The sequence below is a fragment of the Lathyrus oleraceus genome, chromosome 2 (assembly GCF_024323335.1).
Source record: "Lathyrus oleraceus cultivar Zhongwan6 chromosome 2, CAAS_Psat_ZW6_1.0, whole genome shotgun sequence".
NCBI classification, from domain to species: domain Eukaryota; kingdom Viridiplantae; phylum Streptophyta; class Magnoliopsida; order Fabales; family Fabaceae; genus Lathyrus; species Lathyrus oleraceus.
In genome coordinates this window covers 190,417,544-190,441,673 of record NC_066580.1, presented here as the reverse complement: position 1 = coordinate 190,441,673, position 24,130 = coordinate 190,417,544, and the positions used below count along the sequence as shown (strand labels likewise).

Here is a 24,130-nt window from a genome sequence, read left to right as displayed (position 1 = left end):
CACACCTACTGCATGCAAAAGACCAATGCAAACTTATGGTGTTTGGAACATGAACAAACTTGTATCCATAATCATCAAACTTCCAAGCACAAGCTCAAACACACTTCAAATGATATCAGTTTTCAATCAGAAATAAAAAACTCAGTTTGCCCTAAACAACATTAATCAACATAATGCACAAAATGTAAAACTAAATTTAGAAAATGCCCTAATCAAACACATGAAGAAAGTGAACGGTAACGATGGAGAAGAGAAATACCTTCAAGGTGACGGTAACGATGGAGAAGAAAGTGAACAGTGACGGTGGACGCAAATAACTCAGTGAACGTGAACGCAGCAGCAGAAAAAGGCGACGGCGACGATGACGGTGAGGGAGGGAGAACGAACGGAGGACGAGAGTAATCGCAGTAGAGAGTAATCGCAGTAGAGAGAAAACCCAGTTACGTAAACGAAATAGCTTATAGAGAGGGAAAATAAAGAGACATGCAGTATATGTTATAATTTTAATGTTTACTAAAGGGGACCTTAGAGGGCGCTTTTGTAAAAAAAGCGCCCTCTAAAGGGGGCCTAAGAGGGCGCTTCTGAAAGCGCTCTCTAAGGCTTTCCAAAAGCGCCTTCTAAACTGGAAATGTACATGGACTTAGAGAGCGCTTTTTTAAAAGCGCCCTCTAAGGGTAACCTTAGAGGGCGCTTTCACTAAAGCGCCCTCTATTGTTGTCCTTCCATTTCCTCATTATTTTTTTTTGGCTTCACTTTAGATGGCGCTTTGTTACAAAAGCGCCCTCTAAAGGGGGCCTAAGAGGGCGCTTCTAAAAGCGCTCTCTAAGGCTTTCCAAAAGCGCCTTATAAACTGGAAATAGCTTATAGAGAGGGAAAATAAAGAGACATGCAGTATATGTTATAATTTTAATGTTTACTAAAGGGGACCTTAGAGGGCGCTTTTGTAAAAAAAGCGCCCTCTAAAGGGGGCCTAAGAGGGCGCTTCTGAAAGCGCTCTCTAAGGCTTTCCAAAAGCGCCTTATAAACTGGAAATGTACATGGACTTAGAGAGCGCTTTTTTAAAAGCGCCCTCTAAGGGTAACCTTAGAGGGCGCTTTCACTAAAGAGCCCTCTATTGTTGTCCCTCCATTTCCTCATTATTTTTTTTGGCTTCACTTTAGAGGGCGCTTTGTTACAAAAGCGCCCTCTAAAGGGGGCCTAAGAGGGCGCTTCTAAAAGCGCTCTCTAAGGCTTTCCAAAAGCGCCTTATAAACTGGAAATAGCTTATAGAGAGGGAAAATAAAGAGACATGCAGTATATGTTATAATTTTAATGTTTACTAAAGGGGACCTTAGAGGGCGCTTTTGTAAAAAAAAGCGCCCTCTAAAGGGGGCCTAAGAGGGCGCTTCTGAAAGCGCTCTCTAAGGCTTTCCAAAAGCGCCTTCTAAACTGGAAATGTACATGGACTTAGAGAGCGCTTTTTTAAAAGCGCCCTCTAAGGGTAACCTTAGAGGGCGCTTTCACTAAAGCGCCCTCTATTGTTGTCCCTCCATTTCCTCATTATTATTTTTTTGGCTTCACTTTAGAGGGCGCTTTGTTACAAAAGCGCCCTCTAAAGGGGGCCTAAGAGGGCGCTTCTAAAAGCGCTCTCTAAGGCTTTCCAAAAGCGCCTTATAAACTGGAAATGTACATGTACATAGAGAGCGCTTTTTAAAAAGCGCCCTCTAAGGTTACCCTTAGAGGGCGCTTTCAATAAAGCGTCCTCTATTGGTGTCCCTCCATTTCCTCATTATTTTTTCGCTTCACTTTAGAGTGCGCTTTGTTACAAAAGCGCCCTCTAAAGTGCGCTGTCTATTCCAATAGCATGCTCCTTATTTTTTCTCTTCACTTTAGAGTGCGCTTTTGTAATAAAGCGCCCTCTAAGGGGCGCTGTCTATTCCAGTTTTTGGCGTAGTGAAATATAACTTATGTTTCAGATTATTATTTTCTAAATCACTTTAAAAGAATGCATGTTCAATGAAGGGTGAGTGAAACAAACAATCTACATATATTATAATTATCTCAACAACAACATATACATCAACAAAGCAACAACAACATAACTTTTATTGAAAAAATTTATAGAATGATATGAAGTTGATCTACTTTGTGTTGCCATGAAGAAAAAGTACAACGCAGACGAAGCTTCCAAAATTGATTCATACTTCTTGTACTGTTTCTCCATAACAAAACAAAGAATTTATGAACCACACCCATAATATGAGTTAACATATGTTGAAAACATAAACTAGCATTAATATTATAACATAACAAGAAACAATAAAGCATTAGGGAAGTAAATCATGCCCCAACAAAAAGAAGCATGTTAACATAAATAAGCAGTACATTGTAACATGATAAGCAACAACAACCACAACATAACTACCATTAACATGTAACATAACAAGCAACAACAATTAGCAGTACATTGTTAATCCAAAAAGGAAGTAAATCATGCCACGACAAAAAGTAGCATGTTAACAACAACTACCCACAACAAATCAAAAATTTGTTAACAACAACAGTAATGTGTCTCCTAACAGATTCAACTTCATTAGCTTCGTTCAACCATAACTCCACCATATCAATAAACTCTTTTATAACATGAATCTTGTGGATAATTTTGTTGCTCTCAGTATTCATGATAAGAGAAGGATCTAAAATCGAAAAATATACAACAATAACAACATACAACAACATAAAACTACAACAACATTCAACAACAAAACGTAAACCCTCGAACAAGGAAGAAGAAGGATACATTTATGTATGAAGCGAGAGTAATGACGAAGAAGAGTGAAAATATGTGATAAGGTTTTGCTGTGATAGATATGACGATATTGTCAAGAAGCGAGAGCTAATTCACTTATATTATATATAAGTAAACAATTTCACAACATTATTTTAAAAAAAACGTGATGAAATGTAATGACTTTCTGAATGGTTCTCACTATCAATCATGGTGATAGGTATTTAAATTTAAATTTATATGTTATAATTATAAGGAAAACATAAATTTTAACGAAAAAGTAGAAAATTGTTGGAGCTGAGATTCGAACTCTGTCACTCCATAAATGTATAATCACGGTTTATTAGTTTGACCGTAGTGCAATGCATTTTCATAAATATAAATAAACACTAGCGTCCAAAATTGAGGTATTACCACGGTTAACATACAGATCGATGTAGTTTAGTGTGACAAAATGTCTATTTTATAGTAGTGCCTCTTCCTTCCACCACATGGAGTGGAGAGAGAAACCATCCAAGATGAGCTGGTATGTTAGCTTCCCTTTCTTACATGCAATGTTCATATCGACAATTTTCATACCTTCAAAAATTCAATGGCAAATTTGAAGGATCAAATATTGAAGAAGAATGCAGAACTCTTGTTAGGAGAAGAAGGAAACACAATTGAAAGAGAGGAAAAGAAGATGTTCTACCTTTTGGGCCAAACCTTGCATGTGTTAAAGGAAAGAAGTTTTACCGCCATCATGATCTTCTACTTCACATCAACATCAAGATTTTCCCCTCCCTTAAGTATTACATCATCATCATCATCATCATCTATCTAATTAAGTTTGTAACAAAATTAGAGACTTAAATTAAAATCAAATGAGGGCATGAGAGGATTGGAGTGTTAATTAGATATTTTTACCAATAATTGAACCTATTAATGAATTTTTGTTTTTGGTTATAACTGTAATTATTTGAGATTAATCATGGAAACTCGGAAAAAGAAAATAGAAAATAGAATATATAGGACGAATATATTATAACTCAAGGATCAATAACAATGGGGTGAAAAACACTCACCTACTTAAAGAACATCCTAATCGAGAGATTCTAATGTTGATATTTGCTCCATTTACATTTTAGGATTGATATGATTAATAATTGATTGCTGATATATTTGATGTATTTGGATATTTGAAAAAGAGTTACACAGAATAAAATGAGTATTTGGATATTTAAAAAAGAGTTACACAAAATAAAATGAGTGCAAATGTGACTTAAGACCCTTAAATAATTTTTAGATATAAGTTGTGGTGCATATGCATGCAATACATAATAGGGGTGTTTTTAGAGTACGATCACACATGGAAACTTGTCATAACGCGAGCTACGAGTATTCAATTGACGCTTTCTAATATAAGTTGGAAAGCTAAGAGGAAAATCTGCACGTTTTATGTTGAAGTAAAATGCCAATTAGGAGTGCAAAGGATTCAAATTAATGTTTTGTTTTCAGGCTTAATAAAATAATTTGTTTTTGGGCCAAATTTATGCTTTTTGGGTCGGATGCTCTTAGAGCCCAGTTTTCTTGTATTATTTAAGCAAACATACAGTACTACTGCTAGGGTATTCAATTTACACACAATTAGAATAGACACCTATGAATTCCATGGAGAGTTAAACCACCAAAGGTTGATCTACTGAATTCGAATTCCATAAATCTTTAAGGTTATTATAATTTTCAATTCAATTTCAATTCCTTTTAAATTTTGTCTATGGATATTGTTTTCTTAATTTTATTTCTTATAGAATAGATCAGATTAAATTTCATTGATGCATGTTCCTTAATTTAATCGTGCTTAACTGAGATTTTTCTTTAATTCGCGTTATCCTTAATCGTTTACTTAATTCGGTAATTAAGAACATAATTCATATAGTATCGATAGGGCTTGTTTGATTAATGTTCTAATCAACTAAGAATCAAATCCACTTAGAGAATTTGCATTATAATAATCGATGATAATTCAGAAACTGAACCAGTAGATTCGTTCATTCATCATATTTGTTTTCAGTTTATCTATTTACGATATAAGTTTTCTAAAACCTTGATAAACCCCCTTATCGTTTCTATTGGCTAAATTAATTAATATTTATTGCAATATTACTCGAGTGTCGCTTACGTATGCTATATTTTATCAAATCGTTTTTTACCTGTATGGGGCAACAAATCAAATACATCTAACCCCAATAATAAAAAAATTTAGCTACGCTTACACACGGTTAGCATAACAACTAGTCTACTTAGAAAATTTGACCTTGGAATTCATTTATGCCCTGTCACCTGAGTAATGCTTCCATCTTTAGACTTCCTTTCTTATTCTTTTGTTGTATACTTGAGTGAACCTACTCCAATTCGCCACTCCTCCAGTCCAGCGAAACTCAGTTTAATCTAAATTGAAAAAGAAATATTTATTAGCAAAATTCTACAACTCTCGATGGACGCACTGTTGATCAGTGCATTTTGATGCACATTCTTCTATTATTGTACTTATGCATTTATCTAAATTATTTTTCTTATTTTACTATTTTATTATGTTTTTAGATTTATGTTCATGTTTGCCTTTAATCTATTTTCGTTTACAATTTTACGTTTTAGTGGTTATTTGATACATGTCCACTGTTCGGATCATAACTTAAGCTATGGGATGTCGTTTTACGTTTTGACATGAGTGCAAAAGTCTCAAATAATTTGTTATAGTTTCGTACTTTAGGAAATAATTTCTTTTGGGCCATTTGTTGGGCCGAATTTAGGTTTTCCGGACCAGTTTGAATTATAAGTGCAACCCTTATTTTGTTTAAAAGGAGTAGTCATTATACTGTAGCACATTACACATTATTCAAAATAACCTTTTGTTTTGTACGATTATGAAAATGAACTAATCTTTTAGAGTCAATCTGCTGTAACCGAATTTCCAAGGCTTGAGGTTTTTATCCTATCAATTTAATTTCGTTTCTCTTTCAATTCTATTCTATGAAAATTCAGTTGCTTAATCTGTATTTTATGGAATGACTTTGATTAAATTCGTATGATTGCATTCCTAACTGTTAATCATTGTTTTCGTCGCTTTGTCGTTAAATTACGTCTGTAAGTCGTGTTTGCTTAATTCACGATTGTAGTAATCCGTTTGCTTAATTCTGAATATTAGAATACCAATCTATCATATATCTATTGTGTTTGTCAATCGAAATTGAATCAAGTAGAGATCTAAGCCGCTTAGGAAATTGGTAGGTAAAAACCAGTGATTAGCCGGAAACCGAAAATAGTAGATTGACTTATTTTATAATCGCTTATTTTAATCACTTATTTAATTTGTTTTCTAAATTGATCCCTAAACCAGAAACCCCCCAAAATATATTTCACTAGGTTAACGATAATACAAGAATCCATGTGATACGATACTCGAGGTGTCGCTTCCCGTTTACTATATATTATTACTCGTTTTTGACCCGTGTGCGATAGCGAATCAAATTGGCACCGTTGCCGGGGACTCTTGTAGATTTTAATCATTATTAGTCTAACCATTATTATAGTCATAGTTGTTATGTTTTAGCATTTTTTTGCCATAAATTTCTTGCGTTCTGATCTTTTTTGCGTTTTAGGACAAAAAAATCAGTTTTTTTAAAGAAAATTGTCTCAAATTATTCCGATTTTTTGTCGATTAAATCATAAAAAATCAAGGATCAAAAGCCTTTATTTAGGGACTAAATAGTGGGCGCCGCCCTAAAAATCCGAAATTCTTTATTTTTCTATTTTGTATGATATATTTTTCTGTTTTGGTAGTTTCAGAAAATTCCGCAAAAATTCTCAAAATTCTTAATTGACTTTATTAGATTAATTTTCGTGTTTTTAGATTTTTATTTATTTTATTTTAATCATTTTTTTTTGTATTTAAATTGTTTTTATTTAAGATGGACATTGTCGATATTTTCCTATTTGTTGCTGCAAACTGAATTAGTTATGTATTTTCTCATCGTTGGTTGATTTTTTTTTCTTTTTTATTGAGTTTAACATGACTAACCAAAGAACTCTGAGAGAACTTATTGCCCCTGATGTTAATTATAATGCTTTGTGTATTGAATATCCTGTTGCTATTGTATCTTTCGAATTGAAATCTGGTTTAATACACTTGTTGTCAAGGTTTAATGGTCTTGCAGGTGAGGATCCGCATAGGAATCTAAAATAATTTTAGGTTGTGTGTTCTACACCATTGAGGCCTCAAGGAATTACCGAAGATCATGTCAAGCTAAGAACATTTCCATTCTCACTACAAGGTGCTGCAAAAGATTGGTTATATTATCTTGAGGAAAATTCTATTACAAGTTGGAATAATATGAAGAAAATATTCATAGAAAGATTTTTCCATGCCTCAAGAGCTTCTTCAATCATAAAAGAAATATGTGGTATTAGACAAGTTGACATGGAATCAATGGCCGAATACTGGGAAAGATTCAAGCAGTTGGTGTCGAGTTTTCCTCACCACCAGATTTCTGAACAGCTGTTAATTCAATACTTTTATGAGGGATTGATACCAATGGAAAGAAACATTTTAGATGCTGCTAGTGGTGGAACACTTGTTGATAAGACTCCAGTTGCTGCCAAATTCTTGATTGAGAACATGTCACTTAACTACCAACTGTTCACAACAAGGGATAATTCCATGGTCCAAGCAAAAGATGTGAATGGGATTCATGTTTCTTCTTCCAACAAAGCTCTAGAAACTAGAATTGATGAACTCACCTCTTTAGTGAAACAATTGATGCTACCCCTTCCACCACCACCACTATATAACCATCCACAAGTAACCACCACTTCACCTTCTGAACCTTCACTAGAGGAACTTGTCAAGCAAATGGATGTAAATAGTCTCCAATTTCAGCAGTGAACTGATTTTAGTATTCAGACTTTGCAAACACAAATTAGACAGCTTGCCACTTTAATGAATGCCATACAACAAGCTCAAAGATCAAACCAACTACCTGCCCAAACAATAGTTAATCCAAAATGCCCTAATGTGAGTGCAATTTCCTTGAGATCCAAAAAAGTTACAGAACCAGCCCCAGAAAAATATAATAAAATTGTTAGTGTAACACCTGAAAATAAATCTGAACCTTTTATTATTGTTGAGGTCGAAAAAAAGCATGTATCACCAATCCCTTTCCCACAAAGAGTACTGAAAAATAAGAAGATTGACGTGGAAGAGCATTCTGTTTTTCAAATAGAGTTATTTTCTGAAGTTGTTGATGAAGCTTATTATGATTTGTTTTCAGTTGATTTTCTAACTTTTTCTTGTTTTATGATATTTACTCATGTGACGTTTGTGCTAACACTAACCTTTATGTTGTTTGTGCTGAGATTGATGATGCCTTGCAGGGTGATAGTGTAAATGGAGTTGTTTATGTAGCTGAAGCTCTTGACATCTGGCTGCCCCAAACATACCATCCATTGAACAACCACCTTCTTTAGAGCCTAAACCACTTCCCGAGGATTCATATTATTCATCAAAGCTTCAACTTAAGCAAAAATATAAGAAGGGAATTGGATGGACCTTGGTTGACACTCGTGATATTAGCCCATCCATATGTATGCATAGGATCTCACTTAAAGATGAAACAAAAGTAGTAAGACGGCTTCATAATCCTTTGATTCTTGATGTTGTGAAAAAGGAGATCACTTTTACGTGTCCATTCAACATTTTTACTTTTCGAAGATTCTTCTTTGATCTTGGAATACAAGGAAAATGCACTAATCAAAATTTCAAGGTCAATGGACACTACCCAAAGCTACTCCATAAGAACCCGACTTTGGAAGAAGAGACTGTAGATGAGCTCTCTTTGGGAAAGGATGCTTATGCGATCATTTATCCGCCTTGACTCCTCGGGTGTGTTATTTCCTTTCTCTCACTCTTATTTTATATTTATGTTCTTTCATTGAGGACAATGTATGTTTTAAGTGTGGGGGAGGTAACCATTTATTTGTTTTGTTTTCAGTTTTTCTCTGTTTTGGTTTTTGTTTGTTTTCTTACATAAATAAATGCATGCTTTCTTCTTTAGTTTTTGAGTTACAATTATGAGTATTTTTCTTAGTTCTCTTGACTAAAGTCTTGTGGTGTGATGTGAAAAATTTGTTGTGCATTTTTAGTATGATAGGTATGACTAAACTCTAAATTATACATCTTTAGCAGTAGGTCATTAACCCTTGTGAGTTTTGAGCCTTATATGGATAACATGCAAAACTCCATATATTTATTTATTGTGTGATTCACTCATGTCTGTTAGTCTCTAAAACTTTAATTGACTTTTGTTGATCTTGTTGTTTATTTGTGCACACTGATACGATAAAGGCAATTTTTGTTTTTTTTTGTTTTTTTAGCCAGTTGGCCAAAAAAGCCAACCCTGAAATAATATCATCTCTTGTTTGAAACCCCCTTGAGCCTATTATCCCTTTTTTGTTTAAAACTCATTACAAACCGAGAAGTGGAAAACAATGTTATCACCCTATTCAAAGGGTAGAAAGAGTCTTGTTTCGAGTTGTGTGGGGTTGAATAATTATGTTTGTAATATTTCAGAAGTTGGCAGATAAAGAAAATAAAAAAAAATAAAAAATAGGAGGATGTCAATACATACTCCTTCTGGAAAAAACAAAGGAATAAAAAGAGAGAGGAGAAGAGAAAACAGTTTCTATAGAGTTGTTGAAGTGAATGAAATCTTTTGTAAATTCAACTACCACAGTTTCTTTCAAGTCTCTTTTGTCTCTTTGAATTTTAGCCTAGTACCCCCTTAGGATTTATCTCACCCTTACCTTGGCCACATTACAACCAAATAAAAGTCCTTTTGATCTTTGTGTGCATGTATTTCAATTGTGGATGTTAGAATCTTTTCAACCTTATGATAGTACTAACTTTCATGTTGTACTTTGAGTATAAACAGTTAATCTAAACACTTGAGAGTTGAGTGAATTATATCCTGTGAGGATCTTACTGCTGTTGATGTACTCTTTGGTAATCTGTTTTCCTATCGGCTTTAAATGTCACAAAAAGTTGCTTACTAACACCATATTCTGGAAACTTAGACTTAGAGTTCTGCTTGTACCTTGTATCTTGAAAACTTTTGGAAGTGCATGCTCTGTTTTCTTTCCTTTTGTTTTGAAATTGTAATTTTGCTCGGAGTGCAAAAGTTCAAGTGTTGAGGAATTTGATCAGTGCATTTTGATACACATTCTTCTATAATTGTACTTAGGCATTTATCTAGTTTATTTTTCTTATTTTACTATTTTATTATGTTTTTAGATTTAAGTTCATGTTTGCCTTTAATCTATTTTTGTTTGTTATTTTCAGTTTTAGCGGTTATTTGATACCTATCCACTGTTAGGATCGTAACTTAAGCTACATGATGTCGTTTTGAACGTTTTGACATGTGTTTGAAAGCTAAGAGAAATAGCTAAAACTTTTGTGTTGAAGACAAAAGCTGATTCGGAGTGCAAAAGTCTCAAATAATTCGTTGAAGTTTCGTACTTCAGGAAATAATTTCTTTTGGGCCATTTGTTAGGCCGAATTTAGGTTTTCTGGCCTAGTTTGAATTATAAGTGAAATCCTTATTTTGTTTAAAAGGAGCAGTCGTTGTATTGTAGAACATTACACATTATTCACGATAACCTTTTGTTTTGTACGATTATGAAGATGAACTAATCTTCTAGAGTCAATCTGCTGTAACCAAATTTTCAAGGCATTGAGGTTTTTATCCTATCAATTTAATTTAGTTTCTATTTAAATTCTATTCTATGAAAAATAATTTTCTTAATCTTGGAATGGTTTTGATTAAATTCGTATGATTGCATTCCTAACTGTTAATCGTTGTTTTCGTCACTTTGTCGTTAAATTGGGTTTGTAAATCATGTTTGCTTAATTCACGATTGTAGTAATACGTTTGCTTAATTCTGAATATAGGAATATCAATCTATCATATATCTATTGCGCTTGTCAATCAATATTAAATTGAGTAGAGATCGAAGCCGCTTAGGGAATTGGTAGGTAAAAACCAGTGATTAGCCGGAAACCGAAAACAGTAGATTGACTTATTTTATAATCGCTTATTTTAATCACTTATTTACTTTGTTTTCTAAATTGATCCATAAACCATTAACCCCCCAAAATCTATTTCATTAGGTTAACGATAATACAAGAATCCTTGCGATACTATACTCGAGGTGTCGCTTCCCGTTTACTACATATTATTACTCATTTTTAACCCGTGTGCGACAACGGATCAAATTGGCGTTGTTGCCGGGGACTTTTGTAGATTTTAACCATTATTAGTCTAACCATTATTATAGTCATAGGTGTTGTGTTTTAGCATTTTTTTTGCCGTAACTTTCTTGCGTTATGATCTTTTTTGTGTTTTAGGATAAAAAATCTATTTTTTTAAAGAAAATTGTCTCAAATTATTCTTGATTTTTTATCGATTAAATAGGAAAAAATCAAGGATCAAAAGCCTCTATTTAGGAACTAAATAATGGACGCCGCTCTAAAAATCCGAAATTCCTTATTTTTCTATTTTTTATGATTTTTTTTCTGTTTTAGTAGTTTCAGAAAATTCCGAAAAAATTCTCAAAATTCTTAATTGACTTTATTAGATTAATTTTCGTGTTTTTGGATTTTTATTTATTTTAATCATTTTTTCGTATTTCAATTGTTTTTACTTAATATGGACATTGTCGATATTTTCCTATTTGTTTCTGCAATGCTGAATTAGTTATGTGTTTTCTCATTGTTGGTTGATTTTTTTTTCTTTTCTATTGAGTTTAACATGACTGGCAAAAGAGCTCAGAGAGAATTTATTGCCCCTGATGTTAATTATAATGCTTTGTGTATTGAATATCCTGTTGTTGTTGTTGTACCTTTCAAATTGAAATCTGGCTTAATACATTTGTTGCCAAGGTTTAACGGTCTTGCAGGTGAGGATCCGCATAGGTATCTAAACGAATTTCAGGTTGTATGTTCTACACCATTGAGGCCTCAAGGAATTACCGAAGATCATGTCAAGCTTAGAGCATTTCCATTCTCACTACAAGGTGTTGCAAAAGATTGGTTATATTATCTTGAGGAAAATTCTATTACAAGTTGGAATAATATGAAGAAAATATTCCTTGAAATATTTTTCCCTGCTTCAAGAGCTTCTTCAATCAGAAAAGAAATATGTGGTATTAGACAAGTTGACATGGAATCAATTGCCGAATACTGGTAGAGATTCAAGCAGTTGGTGTCGAGTTGTCCTCACCACCAAATTTCTAAATAGCTGTTAATACAATACTTGTATGAGGGATTGATACCAATGGAAAGAAACAATTTAGATGCTGCTAGTGGTGGAGCACTTGTTGATAAGACTCCAGCTGATGCCAAATCCTTTATTGAGAACATGTCACTTAACTACCAACAGTTCACAACAAGGGATAATTCCATGGTCCAAGCAAAAGGTGTGAATGAGATTCAGGTTTCTTCTTCCAACAAAGCTCTAGAAACTAGAATTGATGAACTTACCTCTTTAGTGAAACAATTGATGCCACCCCTTCCACCACCACCACCATATAACCCTCCACAAGTAACCACTTGTTCACCTTCTAAACCTTCACTAGAGGAACTTGTCAAGCAAATGAATGTAAATAATCTCCAATTTCAGCGGCGAACAGATTTTAGTATTCAGACTTTGCAAACACAAATTAGACAGCTTGCCACTTCAATGAATGTCATGTAACAAGCTCCGTTTCGCCACTCCTCCAGTCCAGCGAAACTCCGTTTGCACTAAATTGAAAAAGAAATATTTATTAGAAAAATTCTACGACTCTCGATGGACGCACCGTCCTTGCGCTCAATGTTCCTACCCTCACTACGCCAAAAACTGGAATAGACAGCGCCCCTTAGAGGGCGCTTTATTACAAAAGCGCACTCTAAAGTGAAGAGAAAAAATAAGGAGCATACTATTGGAATAGACAGCGCACTTTAGAGGGCGCTTTTGTAACAAAGCGCACTCTAAAGTGTAGCGAAAAAATAATGAGGAAATGGAGGGACACCAATAGAGGACGCTTTATTGAAAGCGCCCTCTAAGGGTAACCTTAGAGGGCGCTTCTAAAAAAGCGCTCTCTATGTCCATGTACATTTCCAGTTTATAAGGCGCTTTTGGAAAGCCTTAGAGACCGCTTTTAGAAGCGCCCTCTTAGGCCCCCTTTAGAGGGCGCTTTTGTAACAAAGCGCCCTCTAAAGTGAAGCCAAAAAAAAATGGAGGGACAACAATAGAGGGCGCTTTTGTGAAAGCGCCCTCTAAGGTTACCCTTAGAGGGCGCTTTTGAAAAAGCGCTATCTAAGTCCATGTACATTTCCAGTTTAGAAGGCGCTTTTGGAAAGCCTTAGAGAGCGCTTTCAGAAGCGCCCTCTTAGGCCCCCTTTAGAGGGCGCTTTTTTTAAAAAAGCACCCTCTAAGGTCCCCTTTAGTAAACATTAAAATTATAACATATACTGCATGTCTCTTTATTTTCCCTCTCTATAAGCTATTTCGTTTACGTAACTGGGTTTTCTCTCAACTGCGATTACTCTCTACTGCGATTACTCTCGTCCTCCGTTCGTTCTCCCTCCCTCACCGTCATCGTCGCCGTTCGTTCTCCCTCCCTCACCGTTCACGTTCACTGCGTTAACCTCTTCCACCGTCACTGTTCACTTTCTTCTCCATCGTTACCGTCACCTTTAAGGTATTTCTCTTCTCCATCGTTACCGTTCACTTTCTTCATGTGTTTGATTAGGGCATTTTCTAAACTTTGTTTTTCATTTTGTGCATTATGTTGATTAATGTTGTTTAGGGCAAACTGAGTTTTTTATTTCTGATTGAAAACTGATATATTTGAAGTGTGTTTGAGCTTGTGCTTGGAAGTTTGATGATTATGGATGCAAGTTTGTTCATGTTCCAAACACCATAAGTTTGCATTGGTCTTTTGCATGCAGTAGGTGTGTGTGAGTTTGTATTCAATAATGATAAAAAAAAAAAGAGTTTAGATTGTTGTAACATGAGAGAAATGGAAGGTATATGAATGTGTTCACGTATTGAATCATTGTCTTACTTGGGTCTTATTGAATCATTTCTATATTACAGATAAAATGGCTAACCAAGACGATACCCATGCCGCGAATGAATCACGTAATAATGTTGAAAAAGAAATCAAACGAGGATTGACTGTTATGAAGTCAATCATTCGTGCAAGAGACAAGGGTGTAAAATTTGAAGTACATTGGAGTGCTGAAGACCAACTAATTGAGCCTAACGGTTCAATGTTGGCAAGTTACATTGGTTTCCTTGTTCGCCAACATATTCCGATTACATGTGATAATTGGAGAAGTCCGGATTTGAAGGTTGGCAAGGAAAAAATATGGTCGGAGATACAGGTACTTACCATATATTGTTATATGTTTTTTTTGTTGACTATTTTTTAACCATATATTGTTATAATATTACTTTATAATAACACACTCCATTTGTATGTTTTTTAGAGATCCTTTCACATCGATGAAAGCCGGCAAAAATATTGTATTCAATTGGCCGGAAAAAGACTCCGAGGATTTCGATCCTTTTTGTGCAACAAATTTCTCAAAGATGAGGAAGGAAAATTTGTTGAAGGAGAACGGCCAATGAAGTATGCCGAGATTATTTCAGCCGATGAATGGGATAACTTTGTCGCCAAACGAAGAAACGAAAAATTCCATGTAATGTCTATTAATTATGGTATTATACAATTGTTCAGTTACTTGGTTCTAATATGCCTTAAACTTTTTTATCCAGGAAGTAAGCGACATAAATAGGAAAAGGGCATCAAAACCCGCGTATCCGTACAAAAAAGGGCGTACGGGTTATGCACGGTTACAACAAAGAATTGTGAGTATATTCAAATGCTATGAGCTTATACATTGTCACAATATGTTATAATTGATGATCTTATAATCTAATTCAATGTGTAGCTAGCCGAGGAGAAAAGTGACGCAACATCTCTTCCGGAGCACGTATTATGGAAGGCTGCTCGGGTTGGGAAGGATGGGGCTGTCGTTGAAGCGGTCCAAAATGTTTATGACGAATGTGTAAGTATATGTAACATTATTTCTTTAATTATATCGAAAATTTTGTTAGACATATAATTCATTTTTAATCTCCTCTAATAATATTTCAGGAGACTTTATCCCAAACCGTACCTTCAACCGAGGTCCAGGATTGCAGGAGCGTACTTAGTCGAGTACTAAATGTTCCTGAGTATTCCGGTCGTGTGAGGGGTAAGGGTTTTGGTGTGACTCCGTCGTCATTTTATAAAAAAATCAAAACAAAAAATCCTACCAACAAAGAGGTGATGGAGACCTTGGCGGAGTTAAGGGCACAAGTACTCCAACTGCAAAACGAGAATGCAAGGTATAGAGAGGAAAGGTGCGCTTCCGAGGCAAAAGATACTAGTGACCGAGCTAGTATCAATCATCAACCGAAATTTCCCGAGGTAATTATATATGTTATTATGAAATTAAAATAGCACTTTTTTACTTGACACATATACAAGTTAACAATAACATTTATTATTGGTTTAGGGCATTTCACCTTGTCAGCTGTATCTATCGTCACCAACTTATCGCATGGTTGGCAAGGGAAAAGTGCACATTACTTCGGGTGAATTACTTCACCATAATCCCCTCCCGGTGGGATTTATGAAAGTTTCGGTTGACCTCGTATTAGATACGGACGCCCGTCTACCATTACCCGACGTTGTTTCAGAGACAACGTTGATGCGAGATGCAGTCGGATCCTTTGTTGGTTGGCCGTCAGATCTAATTTTCCCTGATGCCGAGGTATATATGTTCTAAATGATTATGAATATTTAGTATTCACATTTCAATTCAGTTACAATTATGATATTTAATCAATCCTTATTACATGGTAATGTTAGACTCCTACAAGACCCACCCCTAAAGCTGGTAAAGGGATTTCAAGACGCATCGAGTCGATTGCATCTCAAAAAGAGGTACAAATATATATACCCATTGAATTATATACACAACGATTCTTTTGCATCACAAAAAGTAATGATTTATTTTATATGAATTTTTAGGTTCCCGGTCGAAAGTTGAAAAGCGATGGTAAGGATATTCCAACGAAGGATATTCCACCGAAGGATATTCCAACGAAGGATATTCCAACGACGTCCGGGACAAAATCTCAAATTATGATGCGTCTTGAGAAAATGGTGGAAGAGTCCGATATTATGGACGGGTCCATCCGTAGTATAGATTTTGATGAAGGTGTTTTCGGAAAAGCTCATTCCGAAATAATTAGAAAGGAGGACATGCAACAACTTTTTGAGCACGACGAATTGGGCATCGCTATCATTCATACATACATATGGTACTCCGATCAATCTATAATTTACTTAGTTGAACAATTTATTTACACATTTCAATGAGTAGTCTAATATTTATTATGTTTCTATTTAAGGTATATGTATGACAAATTGATGCGGGGAACTGAATTGTGTAACCGTTTCAATTTTATTGCTGCTTCCCGTGTCAACGCAACGTTAATATCGAAAAATCCAACATCCGTAAAGAATGATCTAGTCGATAGATTCATGGCGGCCGGCGATAATACTACACGCAGTTTGTATTTTTTACCGTTTAATTCTAGCAACGGGTTAGATTTTCTTTCTAATAATTTCATTCTAATCTATGTATATCTTTTACGTAGAAAATTTTCATTCATCTAAATTTTTGTTTTATTGTACAGTGGTCACTGGGTGTTGGTTGCTATGGATCTTTCGAGACTAATAGTGTATTATCTCGATTCGTTATCGGGTGATTGGAGTAAATATCCGGGTTTGAAGAAGACGGTTGACACGTAAGTGAAATTCCCTTAAATATTCGTGTGTATTTCTATATTTAATTATGTCTGTCAGATTGATCTCAATATACGTTTTTATTTTGTTAGGGCAATAATAAAATTTAGATCGAAAAAGAATTACCGCATTAGGAAGGACATTACCTGGGTCAGAGTTCAGGTATATATTAAGTATCTTATTTTTGCTTATAATAGTGTTTGTTTTTTTGCTTATAATAGTGTTTGTAAGAAATTAACTATATATATATTGTTTGTTTTTCTGTGTAGTGTCCTCAGCAAAATAATTCGGTCGATTGCGGATTTTTTGTATTGAGATTTATGAGAGATATCATTGCGTTGAATCGTATAGACATCCCAAAAATGGTATGGAATAATAACTTAGGGTTTATTTTAATATTATCGGATAACTCATCTAATTTGTTACTAAATCATGAATATGTTTTATTCTCTTAATTGTAGTACTTTGAGGAATACAAATCTTACTCAAGAGCTCATTTGGATGAAATGAAGGATGAATTGTGTCAATTCATTGTTGATCAAAGAATCATATAGCTAGGTTGTATATTGTTGTACATATATGTATGGAATGTTGTTGTTGTATGTTGTTGTTGTATATATGTTGTATATTGTTGTTGTACCTTTACTAAATCATGAATATGTTGTTGTATATTGTTGATCAAAGAATCATATATTAATGTTGTATATATATGGAGGATTAATGTTGTATATAAATGGATTCATGTTGTATATATCAATGGATTAATGGTGTATAACATTGGATTAAAGGATGAAATCAATATGAATTTTACACTTTTGCAGCATGCGAACAGGTTACCAATTAAATATCCACTGTTTTTCAAACAAATTTTTTTAAAATAACTAACACTTTAGAGGGCGCTTTCTGTAGGAAGCGCCCTCTAAACACTTTACATTGAGAACTTTAGAGGGCGCTTTGTCCAGAAAGCGCCCTCTAAACACTTTACATTGACAACTTTAGAGGGCGCTTTCTGCAGAAAGCGCCCTCTAAAGTGTTAGTTATTTTAAAAAAATAAGCGCCCTCTGAACACTTTACATTGACAACTTTAGAGGGCGCTTTTTCCAGAAAGCGCCCTCTAAACACTTTACATTGACAACTTTAGAGGGCGCTTTTTCCAGAAAGCGCCCTCTAAGGTGTCCCTTTATGGACCACTCCAGAGGGCGCTTTTTTCATAAAGCGCACTATAATGTGGCCCTTTAGACAGCGCTTTCTCCAGGAAAACAAAGCGCTGTCTTTACCTATGCCAGCACCACTTTAGAGGGCGCTTAAAAGCGCTGTTATAGGCCAAAATAAGCGCCCTCTTTTCCCTTATTTGGCGTAGTGCCTTCTCTGCCACTTTGACAGACCAATTTTTTTTCTTCGACACACTACGCCAAATAAGGGAAAAGAGGGCGCTTTTTTTGGCCTATAACAGCGCTTTAAAGCACCCTTTAATCTGGCGCTGGCATAGGTAAAGACAGAGCTTTTTTTCCTGGTGAAAGCGCTCTCTAAAGTGGCTCTTTAAGCCCTTTAAGGGCCACTTTAGAGGGCGCTTTTTAAAGAAAGCGCCCTCTAAAGTGGAAACTTTTAAGGGTTTAGAGGGCGCTTTTACTGGAAAGCACCCTCTAAAGTGGAAACCTTTAAGGGTTTAGAGGGCGCTTTTACTGGAAAGCGCCCTCTAAAGTGGAAATTTAAAGGGTTTAGAGGACGCTTATTTTGGAAAGCGCCCTCTAAAGTGGGTGGTTATTTAACATTTACATGCATCACATGTCTCTGTGACCATATTCTCATTTCAGGTTATGTTGCAGCCACAAGAGGTAACCAGAAGAAAATGGCATACATCTGCTTGTTATAATTCACAAGAGCAACTAAAGGTTCTTTTTATGCTTTTATAATATTAAAATACAAATACTGATATATGCTTATTGTTTATATGATCCTCTTGCTATTTGAAATGTCATGAACCGAAACCACTGCTACTCTAATTGAAATGTATAATAACCACTCTCTTTCATTTATTTGTTTATAATCAATCAATTACAACAAAAATGCAAGTATGCTGCTAGATTAGAAAATCACACTGTTTTGGTATTTTTCATATTTAACAAGACCAAAGAGCACAAAAATGAATTGAGTTGATTCAGAAAAAAAAATATGAATGTGAATACCTGAGTGAACACTAGCTGAAGTGCTACTCGAAAGGAAACTTCATCTGAAAAACTGTTGTATTTCTTCAAGAGTTTTTCCCTTTGTCTCGGGGACCCAAATGGCAACAAATCCTGCTGTGAAAACACACACTGCAGTATATATTGTGAAGGTTCCTGATAAAAACATAGGAAGCTTCTGGTTAGAAACAATAGATATTTATAGAAAATTAACATAGGCAATGCACACAAACCTCCCGAACTCCAATCCAAGAGCAAATTTGCTGTTAATGTAACCAACCAGGAAAAGAACCAATTGGCAAGTGTTGCAAAACTTCCAGCTAGGCCTTTGATGTTAATCGGAAGAATCTATTATGTAAAATATATTCAACACATCAACTATCACATTATATTACAACAAAGGTTTGTTCATATAGGGTTGTCATGCATATTATTATTGAAGAAAATTGTACCTCAGACATTATAATCCATGGCATTGCTCCTAATCCCAGAGAGAATGCAATAACCATGACCTGAAAGAAATTGAAAGTTTATAATAATGAAGTTAGGGAAACAAACAATAGAAACCATCATTTGTGTAATAAAGTTGTATTTACACACCACAACTCCAGCCACCGATACGAGACTCAATGTCGCATATAAATCAGAATCTGGTGATATATATTCCTGAGAGCAAATTCAACATAAAATATATTATCCATATAAAAAACCAAAAATATAAAGAAGAATTTACTGATATATAATCCTGTGAATATGTGTTACAAATTTCTGAACATTTATGCATGAATGCATGTGTAATATCTAGTTAATGTATTATGTATATATAAAAATAAACAAAAAAAAATGTTCAAAAAATATAACAAACAAAAAAATTATTATTACCTTCAAGTAGAATGATATTGAAACAACCAAAAGACTCAAAGCCATTGCAGATGAAGAAACCTGCAATAGGAGATTTTGATTAATCTCTTATTACCCTCCAAACAAATAGTAATGTGAATGCAAAAATTATCGAAAAAGCTCAGACTCACAATAAGTAAAAGCCGGCGACCAGATTTGTCTGCTAACCACAAAGTTAAAATCGTAGCAAGAACCTAAATGACATGTAAATATTGTTCAGATTATGGTCTGATAAATTTGGAACGTTACAAATTTAGTTTCCTTTCGGTCGAACCTGAACAGCACCGACTCCAAATGTTGCTACATCACTCGAAACATGCGTCTAAATCTCGGAATAACAGGAAAATACCACAAGAATTTTGCTGGAGACAACTTGTTCTTATATCGCGAGACACCGCATTTAGGACACTCATTTAGCGAACTTCAGAAGAGAAACCAAGTAATATGAAGATTAGAAAAATACCTATGGTGTCAAAATCGAACAGCTAACAACGAATTAATAGAAGGAGGTAACGTCGTAGATCTAACAGAGGTGGAAGGAGAACGCCTTAGAAGTAGCGAAAATCGTAGCAGTGAGAACCCTAACGTGAAAAAGAACAAAAATAACAGAGAGTGAAATAACAAAACGCGCAGTTGTTGAATGTAATTTTAAGTGTCGGGTTTTGGTTATCGTATCCACAGGGATTGTGAGACATCACCGCCTTTCGACAGTTGTTTTAATTCTTAGCTTAAGGTAACAATGGGGTTTTGGTATTTGTCACGGTATCTTGCATAATAGTGTAATAAAATGCGGTAAAATTTTGGTTTGAATATTTGAGAAATATTGCCAAAGTTAGGGTTCGACGATCACTTTGCATGTATATGTTAGATCAACAAAACTTATAAACTCCTTTAGATGATAAACTATTTCACAAAGTCCTCCCAATGTGTTTATCTCTAACACACATTGTGAGTTTTCCCATTTTGACCCATTGTTTATCTCTAACACAATCTATCAAAATGACAACTTTTTGGTTCAACCTTATGGTGAACAAAATCATTCATTACTATCTCTAGCTAACAAACAAGATTGGATGAAAACCTAGGTTAAGAGTTGGTAAACATCTCTCGATCATAAACCAACACAAAGAGTTTTCAATAAGAACAAAGTTTTCACCATATATTCACCATTAAAGAGTTTACAAATGAAGATCCTTACATTTACACACAAAGCTAATGATCATCTACATCTAACCTTGACAAAATGAAGGACTTAGCTACTCATTTTCATGGTAGCTTGGTCAACAAGTTTCGGAAGAAGGTTGATCAACATCTGAGTCGAATAATCGAGATTGGATGGGAATCCACCTTCTTTTTGTGAAAGATGGTTAAGAGATGAAGAAAAATGGTTTCTAGGTCACAAAAGATCCTTAGAACAATGTTGTAAAAATATCTAGAAAAAGTACAAAAGTATGGAAAAATAAGGTTATGGCTCCAAAAAGTAGCCCTTGCTACTTATAGAGCTGCTACTGGGCTGTCATGCTCGCTAGGCGAGCAGAATGGCTCGCCTAGCGAGCCCCTAAATGAGGCACCTGAGGCACCTGCGCCCAGAGAAACAACCATTGCCAGACTGTCATGTTCGCTGAGCGAACAAAACCTTCGCCTAGCGAAGGCCACGCTTCAACCTTCGCTCCAGCGAGGTTGAGAGGTTTTGCTACTGGAATGCTCGCTGGGAGCTCGCTAAAGGCTCGCCTAGCGAGTGAGTGCTGGCTGCGCTTTTCACCAAGTCTGGACGTGTTCGCCACACACCTCGCTGGAAGCTCGCCTAGCGAGTGTGGTCATGTTTGCCACTGTAAAATACTGGAGCTTTTCGCTGGGCTCTCGCCTAGCGAGTCCTTCGCCACAGCCCTCGCCTAGCGAGCAAGCTGATGAATGCTTGTTTTATTTGATCCCTTTGCCAAATTTCTTGTGTCTTCACTTTCTATTATTTCATGCCTACTTCCTGCACAATAACACACAAATCAAAGGTACCAAGATCGTTTATCATTGAATTGCATTTCATCCAAAACAAAGGTGGTTTCGAACACTTTAGCAAGGAAATGGAGTGAAAGATACCCATATTTGATAGCTCAAATTAGAACTTTTGGGTATCTAACAACTCTCCCCAACTAGATTCTTGCTTGTCCTCAAGCAAAGTATGCCTCTTGAAGGACAAGAGGATTTGCTTTAAGAAAAAGGTTTCTCCGAAGTTGGATAAAACGGCTCAAACACAAGCGAATCAGCAGATACAAATTTCCAACGGTTCGAATAAAATAATACACAAGAACTAAGACTTAGTAGCAATGCGAAATATGTATCTATCTACAACAATATTATCTTGAATGAATCACCCTATCTCTCCTCTTCGAATAAGGATTGAAGGATTTACGCGTTTGCAACCGCGGGAATAATCTCACTCTCTAACAAATAATGAAGAAATCAATTCGATTCATACAATGTCTAACAATTATAAATGGTAATGTGGAAGCACGAAGATCACTAAGGACTTTTCGGTTGAAGCTTGGTTAGGTTAACAAACAAGGGTCATTTCTAAGGCCATTGAAAATGAAATTGCCGATGCAAAAGAGACATTCACTGTACATTATTCACACATCTCAACTTCGTTCCATTTGTTTCTCATTTGAAACCTTCACAACTCTTATTTCACAACTCAATTTTTGTTTTTCACTATTTTTCTTCCAAGCAAGCATTCATTTTTATTTTCTCTATATTATATTTTTTCTCTTTTCTTTCACATCATATTTACAAAACAGATGTTTTTCTTTTCTAATTTTATTTTCAATGCTTGCTCGGTTTTTCAAGAGTTGTGGCACTTACTGATTCTCATTTTCGTTCTCCCCAACTTATTTCTTACTCACCCTAAGTGAATGCTCTTAACTTTTTACGGCAAAAGAACAATAATCAAGATTTTTCGGGTTGTAAAAAAAAGATTTTTGAAATCTCGCTTTATTTCAAGCTGAGATTCAACTGTTTAAGCTCAAAGGGGTTAACGAATACTCTCTCTGCTCACAGGTAAGTTGTATTTGGAACTGGTTGTGCTCGATAGAAAACAAGTGCCTTGATCATTTCTAATTGCTTCCACATATTCACAATAATAAAAGACAAAGCATGAATCAAATGAATCAACAAAACTTATTAGAATCCAGCATTTAAGTGTACAATGGAGGTTTCCTCACAATTTGTGGTTTTAAGTCCTAGATGAAACATTCATTCAATTATGTTGCAAAAAGACAATACTCAATTACAAAAAAGAGTAAAGTTCTTAGTGCATTCTAAAATTCTAGCCGGAGGTAACCATGTACCTTAGCCTTATTCACTTGTTTATTCTTATCATTGCCATCCAAGCTCGGATGCACCTTCATTGGATACTTCTTTGAGGAGCAACCAATCTAGAAGGTTTGCCACTCAACGAACCAAAAATTTATTAAAAAAACAAAATTTAAAACATAAATAATAATATTAACTTCAAAATTTAAATTTGTTCATGGGGGACAAAACACCCCAAAAGTACATAGCCAAAATCAAAATACATAATTCTGAAAATACAATCGAAATAAAACATAACATGAAAAATAAAATAACTTAGCCCTCCACGGACTCATAACCCTCCTCACTACCGGCTTCAGAACCGGTAGCCTCATTATCATCATCACCATCACCATCAGCAGCACCAGAAGACGCACCAGCACCCGCCCCCTCACCAAACACAGGCCTGTCCACAGGCCAGTTAGCGTTAAGCAGAAACTGCTCACGCGTCATCAATGAGTGATCACCGGTGGGGTCACGTCCCTGCAGTTGTAACAGCTGCATAGAATCGTGCATATCGAGCATGGCACGCTGAGTTGCCGCCATCCAGTCCCAGTTGTAATTGCAGACAGCTTGCTGGTAAGGATCGGGTCCGAGAGTAGAAGTACCAGGACCATTAGAAGCCCGGGTACCCTCAGCAGCTGCACTACCTCTAACATTCTTCGCCCTGCAATACTTGGCCACGTAACGGTCATCGATGGGTGGCGGGATCCTTACTTGACCCCTAGAGGGTAGTCTCACCCTCGCTTGCATGCACAAACTCATGATTAGGCAAGGGAAAGCAAGGGGACAATTCACTCGTGCCCCCGCCTTCCGCCCGCTTTCAATCACGGACTTTAATTCCAAAGCAATAATCCTCGCCACATCGATCTGGACGTTAGTGAGGATACAGTGTACCAAGTGTGCCACTGGGATCGGCACGGTAGAAGTGTGGGACTTAGGTTTGATATTTGTCAGAACCAACAGCAGGATCAGTTGAGCCAAGGGAGTCATG

The 24,130-nt window shown here is 35.6% G+C and overlaps 1 protein-coding gene across 1 annotated transcript; it reads right to left on the bottom strand.

The window, feature by feature from the left end:
• Window positions 1–18,934: 18,934 nt before the first annotated feature.
• On the bottom strand, window positions 18,935–23,901 carry LOC127122548 (sugar transporter ERD6-like 6). Its single transcript, XM_051052865.1, has 7 exons — window positions 23,677–23,901; window positions 19,923–19,985; window positions 19,774–19,833; window positions 19,492–19,557; window positions 19,344–19,403; window positions 19,125–19,239; window positions 18,935–19,047 (listed from the first exon to the last, which is right to left on the bottom strand). Exons 1-7 carry the CDS (start codon window positions 23,899–23,901, stop codon window positions 18,935–18,937), a joined length of 702 nt encoding a protein of 233 aa, XP_050908822.1.
• Window positions 23,902–24,130: the final 229 nt, after the last annotated feature.